The sequence below is a fragment of the Bos mutus genome, chromosome 8 (assembly GCF_027580195.1).
Source record: "Bos mutus isolate GX-2022 chromosome 8, NWIPB_WYAK_1.1, whole genome shotgun sequence".
Classification (NCBI taxonomy): domain Eukaryota; kingdom Metazoa; phylum Chordata; class Mammalia; order Artiodactyla; family Bovidae; genus Bos; species Bos mutus.
Genome location: NC_091624.1, coordinates 10757040 through 10768662, shown reverse-complemented (window position 1 = coordinate 10768662; position 11623 = coordinate 10757040). Strand labels below are relative to the sequence as shown.

General features: G+C 43.5%; 2 protein-coding genes across 3 annotated transcripts in view; one reads left to right on the top strand and one right to left on the bottom strand.

The window, feature by feature from the left end:
- Positions 1-9: 9 nt before the first annotated feature.
- The window catches only part of ZFP37 (ZFP37 zinc finger protein), a 70640-nt gene continuing 59026 nt past the window's right edge, over positions 10-11623 (bottom strand). For both annotated transcript variants that reach the window (XM_070375086.1, XM_070375087.1), the window contains one exon: positions 10-178. In XM_070375086.1, coding sequence (XP_070231187.1) covers positions 11-178 — 168 coding nt within the window. In that variant the 3' untranslated portion in view covers position 10. The remainder of the gene's footprint in view (positions 179-11623) is intronic.
- On the top strand, positions 4470-10851 carry LOC102282764 (major allergen Equ c 1). The gene is made up of 7 exons (XM_070376076.1): positions 4470-4681; positions 6416-6552; positions 7362-7435; positions 8562-8666; positions 9017-9118; positions 9314-9363; positions 10318-10851. Exons 1-6 carry the CDS (start codon positions 4589-4591, stop codon positions 9349-9351), a joined length of 549 nt encoding a protein of 182 aa, XP_070232177.1. The 5' UTR covers positions 4470-4588; the 3' UTR covers positions 9352-9363; positions 10318-10851.

The following is an 11623-nucleotide window of genomic DNA, read 5'->3' as shown; positions in this document are numbered from 1 at the left end:
GCCAGCTTCCTCACACTGACTGGCCCCAGGCCGTCAAAGAAGTCCTCTCTGAACACGGGGAGGCGTCAGTTCTTGACGTTGGTGCTGCGCTGCTTGTGCAGCTTGCCAGGCACCAGGCACAGACCCACACAGCAGCTGATGTTGCAGGCATCGCTCTGCCAGTCGAAGAGGCCCTTTCCTTAAAAAAAAAAAAAAGATTCATCTTTGGCTGCATTTAGTCTTAGTTGCCGCCCTGTGATTAAGGAACATGGACTCAGTAGCTGTTGCTCATGGGCTTAGTTGCTCTGTGGCTTATGGGATCTTAGTTTCCCAACCAGAGGTCGAACCGCATCCCCTGCATTGGAAGGCAGATTCTTAAGCACTGGACCACCAGGGAAGTCGCCTTAGGCACTATCTGCATGATACTACCTCCTACCATCACCCCTTTGCTGACCAACAATGGTCTGGACTTGGTCCCATTCAGGTGAGTTATTTTCATGCTTGTAGGATTAAGTTCTTATTGAGTACAGGAAGCATTTCCCTACCTTCATTGAAACTTGTTTAAAGGAAGGATGGCATCTTGTACTTCTCTATTTATCTTCTGGAACCTAAGAATGGTGAGGTGTACACAGTGATTACACACTGCCTTAGTCATTGTGTGGAAAGGCAAGACTACAGGGGTTGAGTTCAGACAAAAAGGAAAAGGAATTTAAATGTACTGAATACCAGACACCATACTTTAAAGACTTTGTTAATATTTCATCCAACCCCATTTTAACCAACTCTGTGTTAATGCTTTGTGATAGCTACCATCATCTTTGGCAGAGACAGTTTCTTTGTTTCTGAGGCTTTCAAAATGAAGTGACTCACCAAATTCCATTGAGACACAGAGTCCCTACCACCCCATTCCTTGGTTAGACTCCATTTCTGCCACATGTAACTGGATTTTGGATTCTAAGCCAGATCCTTTTCATACTGTTCATGGAGTTCTCAAGGCAAGAATACTGAAGTGGTTTGCCATTCCCTTCTCCAGTGGACCACATTCTGTCAGCCCTCTCCACCATGACCCACCCATCTTGGGTGGCCCCACGGGCATGGCTTAGTTTCATTGAGTTAGGCAAGGCTGTGGTCCGTGTGATCAGATTGGCTAGTTTTCTGTGATTATGGTTTCAGTGTGTCTGCCCTCTGATGCCCTCTTGCAACACCTACCATCTTACTTGGGTTTCTCTTACCTTGGACGTGGGGTATCTTCAGTATTCTTGTTTTGAGAACCCCATGAACAGTATGAAAAGGCAAAATGATAGGATACTGAAAGAAGAACTCCCCAGGTCAGTAGGTGCCCAATGTGCTACTGGAGATCAATGGAGAAATAACTCCAGAAAGAATGAAGGGATGGAGCCAAAGCAAAAACAATACCCAGTTGTGGATGTGACTGGTGATAGAAGCAAGGTCCAATGCTGTAAAGAGCAATATTGCATAGGAACCTGGAATGTCAGGTCCATGAATCAAGGCAAATTGGAAGTGGTCAAACAGGAGATGGCAAGAGTGAACGTCGACATTCTAGGAATCAGCGAACTCAAATGGACTGGAATGGGTGAATTTAACTCAGATGACCATTATACCTACTACTGCGGGCAGAAATCCCTTAGAAGAAATGCAGTAGCCATCACGGTCAACAAAACGGTCTGAAATTAATTACTTGGATGCAATCTCAAAAACAACAGAATGATCTCTATTCGTTTCCAAGGCAAACCATTCAATACCACAGTAATCCAAGCCTATGCCCCAACCAGTAATGCTGAAGAAGCTGAAGTTGAACGGTTCTATGAAGACCTACAAGACCTTTTAGAACTAACACCCCGAAAAGATGTCCTTTTCATTATAGGGGACTGGAATGCAAAAGTAGGAAGTCAAGAAACAGCTGGGGTAACAGGCAAATTTGGCCCTGGAATACAGAATGAAGCAGGGCAAAGACTAATAGAGTTTTGCTAAGAAAATGCACTGGTCATAGCAAACACCCTCTTCCAACAACACAAGAGAAGACTCTACACATGGACATCACCAGATGGTCAACACTGAAATCAGACTGATTATATTCTTTGCAGCCAAAGATGGAGAAGCTCTATACAGTCAGCAAAAACAAGACCAGGAGCTGACTGTGGCTCAGATAATGAGCTCCTTATTGCCAAAGTCAGACTTAAATTGAAGTAGGTAGGGAAAACCACCAGACCATTCATGTATGACCTAAATCAAATCCCTTATGATTATACAGTGGATGTGAGAAGTAGATTTAAGGGACTAGATCTGATAGATAGAGTGCCTGATGAACTATGGACAGAGGTTCATGACATTATACAGGAGACAGAACTCAAGACCATCTCCATGGAAAAGAAATGCAAAAAAGCAAAAATGGCTGTCTGAGGAGGCCTTACAAATAGCTGTGAAAAGAAGAGAAGTGAAAAGCAAAAGAGAAAATGAAAGATACAAGCATCTGAATGCAGAGTTCCAAAGAATAGCAAGAAGAGATAAGAAAGCCTTCCTCAGCAATCAATGCAAAGAAATAGAGGCAAACAGCAGAATGGGAAAGACTAGAGATCTCTTCAAGAAAATTAGAGATACCAAGGGAACATTTCATGCAAAGATGGGCTCTATAAAGGACAGAAATGGTATGGACCTAACAGAAGCAGAAGATACGAAGAATACACAGAAGAACTGTACAAAAGAGATCTTCACAACCCAGATAATCACGATGGTGTGATCACTCACCTAGAGCCAGACATCCTGGAATGTGAAGTCAAGTGGGCCTTAGAAAGCATCACTACAGTGATGGAATTCCAGTTGAGCTATTTCAAATTCTGAAAGATAATGCTGTGAAAGTGCTGCACTCAATATGCCAGCAAATTTGGAAAACTCAGCAGTGGCCACAGGACTGGAAAAGGTCACTTTTCATTCCAATCCCAAAGAAAGGCAATGCCAAAGAATGCTGAAACTACCACACAATTGCACTCATCTCACACACTAGTAAAGTAATGCTCAAAATTCTCCAAGCCAGGCTTCAGCAATAACGTGAACCATGAACTCCCAGATGTTCAAGCTGGTTTTAGAAAAGACAGAGGAACCAGAAATCAAATTGCCAGCATCCACTGGATCATGGAAAAAGCAAGAGAGTTCCAGAAAAATATCTATTTCTGCTTTATTGACTATGCCAAAGCCTTTGACTGTGTGAATCACAATAAACTGTGGAAAATTCTGAATGAGATGGGAATACCAGACCACCTGACCTGCCTCTTGAGAAACCTATATGCAGGTCAGGAAGCAACAGTTAGAACTGGACATGGAACAACAGACTGGTTCCAAGTAGGAAAAGGAGTACGTCAAGGCTGTATATTGTCACCCTGTTTATTTAACTATATGCAGAGTACATAATGAGAAACGCTGGGCTGGAAGACGCACAAGCTGGAATCAAGATTGCCGGGAGAAATATCAATAACCTCAGATATGCAGATGACACCACGCTTACAGCAGAAAGTGAAGAGGAACTAAAAAGCCTCTTGATGAAAGTGAAAGAGAAGAGTGAAAAAGTTGGCTTAAAGCTCAACATTCAGAAAACTAAGATCATGGCATCTGGTCCCATCACTTCATGGGAAATAGATGGGGAAACAGTGGAAACAGTGTCAGACTTTATTTTTGGGGGCTCCCAAATCACTGCAGATGGTGATTGCAGCCATGAAATTAAAAGACGCTTATTCCTTGGAAAAAAAGTTATGACCAACCTAGATAGCATATTGAAAAGCAGAGATATTACTTTTCCAACAAAGGTCCATCTAGTCAAGGCTATGGTTTTTCCAGTGGTCATGTATGGATGTGAGATTTGGATTGTGAAGAAAGCTGAGCACCGAAGAATTGATGCTTTTGAACTGTGGTGTTGAAGAAGACTCTTGAGAGTCCCTTGGACTGCAAGGAGACCCAACCAGTCCATTCTGCAGGAGATCAGCCCTGGGATTTCTTTGGAAGGAATGATGCTAAAGCTGAAACTCCAGTACTTTGGCCACCTCATGCGAAGAGTTGACTCATTGGAAAAGACTCTGATTATGGGAGGGATTGGGGGCAGGAGGAGAAGGGGACGACAGAGGATGAGATGGCTGGATGGCATCACTGTCTCGATGGCCATGAGTCTGAGTGAACTCCAGGAGTTGGTGATGGACAGGGAAGCCTGGCATGCTGCAATTCATGGGGTTGCAAAGAGTTGGACACAACTGAGCAACTGAACTGAACTGAAGCCAGATCCACAGTTAAATCTGGTTCCACAAGGCAGCCCTTTCAAGTCTCCACTATTTTTCTAGAGTATGTGTTTTGAGAAATTTAAGGTCACTAAGCATATCGAAAAGAGATGAAGTTGCCAAATTTCAGAAGGTCATGAACAGTCCTTGGCCTCACCCCAGGGAATAACAGCCCATGTCACAATGTGCGAGGAAGTGGGGTGGCGCCTTGTGGACAGTAAACTGGACCTGGAGCAGATATAAAAGGAGAGGCCTGGGGAGCCAAGCCACCATTAGGAAGAGACTCACTCCCAGTGACAGTAGAGAAGACAGCGCTGTCTCCTGCCAAGATGAAGCTGCTGCTGCTGTGTCTGGGGCTGACCCTAGTCTGTGCCCAGGAGGGAAACTCTGATGTTGTGAGAAGCAACTTTGATATTCCAAAGGTAAGGGCAGGGAAGCAAATTGCAGGCAGATTCTTTACCAACTGAGCTATGAGGGAAGCCCCACACTCACTCAAGGGCAGTGGGGCATAGTGGCTTTGGATTTTGGAGGGCTTTTTGGAAGATTCTGAAGGAGAGTGGCCCTCTGGGAGGAGAGGCGGTCCTTGACATAATAGAGGAAATGGAATGTTGGGGGCCAGAGTGAGGTACTCCGCCCATGGCAAAGGTCATGAGGAAGGAGGCTCGACATACACAAAGGCGGGATCGAGCCTCAGGAGTCCCCCTGGAAATCCTCGAGCGTCTACCCCCATAACCAGAGCCTGCCTACTTTACTACTTTGTGCTCTTACCTACATCTCTGACTTTACAGGGGGCTGTCCCCCACCACCTCTTTTGGAGAAGGAGTTAACCTAGAGCTCCAGTTAATAATAATTCCTGGGCGTGATAAGAGTGTTTTAACCTACAAACTCCTCTGAAGGTTCTCTAGCCTGCCTGACAGGCTCGTCCGGCCACATGTGATTGCTCACAGCCTCCCAACCGTGAGAGGCACGAGATGCTTTAAACCTTCTAAAAACAGGTTCCTTAGAAAAGTTAGAAAACTATTAGTATAAGTATAATGGGCTGATTAGAAATTGTATTGGTGAAGGGTTTTTCATTTGTTGAGCCAATGTTTGTTGCTAAGTCTCCACATCCCCTGCCCTTACACACATTAATGAATATATAGAATTAACCTTTGATATTAATCACGTTAGACCTTAGGCTAAGTAAATTCTTTCCTTAACTAAAACCCACTACACCCTCACCCTGTAGGAATGTAACTTTATTTGGGTGGCATCTGTTTTGAGAATAATCAGCCCTGGAGAAATAAGTGTCCTGATTGACTGACCGCTGTCACAAGGAGAGGGTCAGAATTGTCAGCAGGCCCCCCTGGCCAGAAGATGATGTAACACCCCTAAGACCTCTGTATACATTTGTGTGAAGCACCTGACTTTAATAAAAGTCAGGACTGCTGTCCCCACGTGACTTTTGTATAACATCTCAGTGTATAAAAACAGACTCTGGAAAATAAAGAATTGGGATCAGTTTCTCGAAATACTGGTCTCCCCATGTCGCTCTCTCTCTCACTCTGGCTGAGTCTCCATCTGGAGCGCGGAACCCACCATGCTTACTAATTATGCCTGGGCTTCTAAGATCCGACCGGGGAGGCCTCAGTGTCTCCTCTCCTTCGGGAGAACGGAAGGACGCCTGCGGCCTACGTAAGTGGTGCAAACTTCTTGTCTTGAAGTTTTATTGGTCTCCCGCGTAAACCAAGCTACTCAGCCTCTTTTCTCCACTGAATTTTCCTACTGAGCTATCCTTATTCTATTACTCTTTATATCTCTAATTAATATCTAATTGAAGCTATCGTATCCTGACCCTCGCCGACGCCGTCTCTCCTTCGAATACCCTGGATCAGCCGGGGCTGGTCCCCGGCAATGGAAGGCTTCAGATCTTGGTCTAAGAAAGGGCAGTGGTGCCATGTTAAAGGTGACAACACTTAGGGAACCTCCAACTTACTGGAGGAACAGTGAACAGTGGAAAAAGTCTTAGATATAGTGCCGATCGACCCGAATCTAATTTCATCTTCACATCATCACGATGAGGGTCCTGGCTGAGAGGTCAGGGTTCAAGGAGACAAGGGTTCATGTTGTACTCCTTTCCTCTTCTCTCACCCAGTCATTTTATTGATTTATTGCAGATTACAGGGGAATGGTTTTCAATTCTCTTGGCCTCAGACAACAGGGAAAAGATAGAAGAAAATGGTAGCATGAGGTTTTTTGTGGAGTACATCAGTCTCTTGGAAAATTCTTCTTTGTTTATTAAAATGCATACAAAGTAAGTGTGTATTTTTTTGCTTGGGAAAGGAAAAACAGAAGTCTGAATTTGGTGTTGGATCTTTACGCGCACGAATGTGCATATATTCTGGGCCTTTACTAAAATCAGGGTCCATCCTTGATAAAATCGTTGGCACTGACCCAGGGATTGAGGAACCTGAGCCTGTGACTTTGCTAGATTTCAGGGATAAGAATTGGGACAGGAATACTTTTCAGTGGGAATAGAGGAGGTAAGGGATAGAGAGGCGTCAGATCGTTCAGATCAGATCAGTTCAGTCGCTCAGTCGTGTCCGAGTCTTTGCGACCCCATGAATCACAGCACGCCAGGCCTCCCTGTCCATGGAAAGACAGCACAGGCTAAGAGCACAGGATTCAGAACCAACACCCGATCCAGTTCTGATTCTCTTTGTGTCACCAGGAAAATTCATCTCTTTCTTCCTCAGTCTTCTCTGGAGTAAAAGATGATGATATAATTCTCTCTCATGTCTTTTTGTGAGTATAAAGCAAGGTGATGTTTGTAAGGCACTATCTGAGAGACTGGCACATGGTCAGAACCCAGCTAATTCTCTAGACAAGTAGCTGTCATAACAGTAATAGTGGGAAGAGGTGACAGAGTCATAGTGACAGAAGAAGTGGACTCATTCTCTAAGTACCAAATGAAGTGCTATCATGTAAATAAAAGCGCTTTGGAAACTATATCCAAAATGTTCAACAGCTAATCAATGAAATGGGAAAGTCAAGTTACAGGTAGAATGTGAGGGAGTCAGTCCCTTCAGGATCTCTTGGGCATCAGCTCATTTTGTTTTACAGGGTAAACGGAGTGTGTACTGAGCTTCCTTTGACTTGTGACAGCACAGGAGAGGATGGCGTATATACTGTTAGCTGTAAGTATGTTAAAAAAAAAAAAAAAAAAAGTCTTTCTAAATTCTACTTCCAGCTGCAAGGAATTTACTCCAATCTCTTCAGGATTTGATAAATTCCTTATATGTTGGTTTAGGTAATCTAATGTGACCATCTAATAGTCAATATCCTGAATTTGGGAGAAATGTGTGTGTCAAAGCCAGTGCCTGGCACACAGTACCATCAGACAGAGAAATAAGCTTGGTCATATGTATTTCCTACAACAAAAGGAAGTTGGCAAATAAAAAAGTAAATTGGCAGGACAGTTTCACATTCCTTGCCCACTTTAAAAAAAAATATTTATTTATTTTGGCTGCACTGAGTCTTCATTGTTGCCTTTAGATTTTCTCTAGATTTAGCAACCAGGAGCTATTCTCTAATTGTGATGAGCAGGCTTCTCATTGGGCAAAGATTCCACCTGCAATGCAGGAGACCTGGGTTTGATCTCTGGGTTTGGAAGATCCCCTGGAGGGGAGCATGGCAACCCGCTCCAGTATTCTTGTCTGGAGAATCCCATGGCTTCTCATTGTGGTGCCTTCTCTCTTGTTGAGGATCATGGTCTCTAGGGCTCAGGGGCTCGGTAATTGCACCATGTGGGCTCAGTAGCTGGGGCATGTGGCTCTAGAGGATACCATTTTAGTTTCCCCAAAGCATGTGGGATCTTCTTGGACCCAGGGATTGAACCCGATCCCATGAATTGGCAGGTGGAATCTTATCCACTTGACCGCCAGGGTAGTTCCATGGCCCACTTTCTGATGATATCTGATAGCCATTGCCAGAGCATATCATTCAGGTTATAGCACTGGGTATATAAGGCCAACGGGGCTCATAGAGGAGACATTTGGCAGAGATGGCCGAGGGAGGTAGGTGGGGCCAAGGTGTCATAATAGAGGGGAAGTTACTGCTGTGGCTGAATTTTTCTACTCCTAATAGTCACTCCATCGGTGTTGCTTAGAAATTGCATCTCGAAGCCCAGAGAGATGCAGATGGAAGGCAGTAGATATCACTATTTCTTTCAGGATTTGTTTTGTGGGAGAGAACAGGTAAAAGGGTTTCATTTCTTTCCCACAGACCAAAGAAGTTCTGAGCCATGTTCTGTTTTCTCCACAGATGATGGAGAGAATAAATTTCGCATACTTCAGGTGAACTATAGTCAACATATTATTTTTTATCTCGAGAATTTCAGCGACTCGTTCCAACTGCTAGAGCTCTACGGTAGAGTACTTTCATGCTGGTGCTCATCTTGGGGTGGCGAGACCAGGGAAGGAAGGAGACAGAGTGGACTTTCCTGTCGTACCCTGGGACCTCTCTCCCCATTAAAGACAGATGCTCCCCTTTGGTAAAATCTCTCGGGCTCAGTGATGGGAAGATGATGACTCTCTCACTGTGCCAGAAAGATATCCTAAGGTGTCACATTCAAGAAAGACTTTTTTCCATCCCTGAGACTTGTGCCTAAGCATGTAATCAGTGCCATTCACTTTCCCACTCAGCCGGAGACCCACCCCTCTCATGAGCCTCAATCACCAGGAAACAGGACAAAGCAGCTCCTGTTACTCTTCCCACAGCCCGAGAACCAGATACGAGTCCAGAACTCAAGAACGAGTTTGTGGAAATTTGCCAAAAGTATGGAGTTGTTAAGGAAAACGTTATTGACCTGACCAAAGTGGGTAAGTTGAGCTATCTCTGGCTTTCTCTGCCTGAAGTCCCATGTTGCTGAGTAGGAATGTTACTGAAGGGAGAAATGCAAGAGAAGTTAATACCCCCATTCAGTCCCCTTTGTCTTAACCTGGAAAATCATCTGGTTTTGTTCTGGGAAGTAAACTGGTGTTGGTGTTTGAATGTGCTCTTCTCTGCCTCTACAGATCGCTGCTTGCAGGCGCGAGGGAATGGAGTGGCCTAGGACTGCAGTTTGGTGAGCTCTGCTGGAGACGGGGTGGCCCAGGGTTCAGTACCTTCCAGAAGCATTAGGGGATTACAATAGAAGATTTAAAAATCACAATAAAAATAATTTGGTAGGAAGAGCTTGAAATTTGGAGTTGGAGGATCTGGGTTCAGGATCTCCTCCTGCCATGAGCTTTTTAAGCAAATCATATAGCAGTTAAAGGGAAAAAATGATGTCTACCTTACAGAATTACTGTGTGAATATAATGCTGGAGAAAAGGGCTCAGTAATTGATAATGTGGGAAACAATCAGTAAGAATTACAGTTTTAAATGGGAAAAGAATGTGAGTATGATACTCAAATACATTCTGTGTTTGTGGTCCGTCTCTAATCCTGAAAGCCCATCTCACCCTCCAATATATGGAAAGAATTTCTTCCTTCAATCTCTCCATATTTTTAACTTGTAATCTGGAAATAGAGCTGTCTGAATTTCCAGTTGTCTTCTAACCTGGAAAATAGTCTCTTGAGTTTCCTCATCTGTTTCCTGCCTCAGATTTATTGTGTGGGTTCATTCAGATAATGTAGGTGAAAGTCTTAGCAACTATGGCTTACATAAAGTCAGCATTTAATAAAAGATTGCTATGGCTTTTGCCAATTTGTCAAAAACACTTGAAAACTTCCAGTGCTGAGGATGGCAGAAATAAGCCTAGCATCCTTCATTGCTTCCACTCTTCTTTTCATAGGCTCTGGGGCAGGTTAAGATGGGATCAACAATAGAAAAAAACAGGAAAAGAATCATTAACACTCCCCCTTCCCCTATTCTGGCAAATAGCATGGGTTAGAATGCAGGTTGATGACTATTTCTTCAACGTATTTTGGGTAACAGAAATTCTCTTCGTCCTCAGTTCAGTCTGAGAAGCACTTAATAAGCTTTTGTGTTCTCATTCTCATTTGCTTATTTAATGCCACCTCATTTGGGCTCCAGAATCTTCTCTTCCATGGTTCCCACATCATCTTATGCCAAGTGCTGGGGCCTGACTTCCACCACTATCGCACGGGAAGGCACCGTCTCTGCATCTTCAGGATATTCCCTAATTATCTAGGAAGCCTTAGCAGCTCACCGAGAATCAAAGTTTCCTCCAGATTTCCGATTCCCTTTGTCCCATTCAGGACAGCAGGTCCATGAATAAGACCTTCCTCAACCTGTTCAATAAATGATTTGCCTTGCAGTCATGTGGTTTTTCTTCGTTTATGTAAGGGACGTGGGGGTGACTGGAAGAAAATGAGGCCTTGTGACCAGAACCTTCCCCTAGGCTCTCAGAACCTTCCCCGAGTTTCAGGATTTTCCCTCGTCTGCAGTAAGTCTCTGTCTCGATGAGTGCTACTTGTCTTTTGAGTTACCCATTTCTTAGTGACCTGATAAACTGTTAAGACTTGCCCTAGAAATTGCTCCATCCTAGAATTCTCTTTTTCAGTGGGGGTACTGAGACAGAGTTGCTGCTGGGGCTGACACCAGCTCAACATGTTTTAGGATACGCCTTTACAACCCAGCTTCTCTAACTCATCCATCCTCTGAGATTGTCAGTGTCCTTTTTTTCTTTTTCTGGTACGGCAAATGCTTTTATTTTTTAGAAACACATCTATGATATCTAAGTTGAAAACTACCATTGTAAGTTGCTATAAATTTCAAATTCTTCATTTTAAAAAACTTTGTTGAAGTATAGTTGATTTACAATGTTAATTTCTGCTGTACAGCAAAGTGATTCAGTCATATATATATATATATATATATATACACACACTCTCTTTCATATTCCTTTCCCTTATGGTTTATCACAGGATATTCAGTATAGTTCCCTGTGCTATAAGACATTTATCCATTCTGTATATAATAGCTTACATCTGCTAATCCCAAACTCCCATTCTATCCCTCCCCCATCACCTATCGCCCTTGGCAACCACAGGTCTGTTTTCTATGTTTATGATTCCATTTCTGCTTCACAGACAGGTTCATTTCTGCCATATTTTAGACTACACACATATGTTGTATCATATGCCGTTTATTTTTCTCTTGGTTGGTGTCTTTTCATACTCTTAGAAAACCTTCAATCACTGCTTTTATTTACTGTGAACATGTTAAGTGAGATTCCATGAAATGTGATCAATACTTATCTTCAGCATTCTATACTTAGTATGGTCAGGAGGCATCAATGAGGCTAAATGTTATTGGTCTCTTCTTTGGGGAGCTTACAGTCTTTGGAGGAAGGGAAATTAAATATCCTCCTTCAGTT

Bases quoted from the DNA above. Each gene is read 5' to 3' on its own strand.
- LOC102282764 (XM_070376076.1), top strand. From the start codon at position 4,589: ATGAAGCTGCTGCTGCTGTGTCTGGGGCTGACCCTAGTCTGTGCCCAG. The intron at 4,682-6,415 runs GTAAGGGCAGGG...GATTTATTGCAG, and splicing joins GCAACTTTGATATTCCAAAG to ATTACAGGGGAATGGTTTTC. The intron at 9,119-9,313 runs GTAAGTTGAGCT...CTGCCTCTACAG, and splicing joins TATTGACCTGACCAAAGTGG to ATCGCTGCTTGCAGGCGCGA.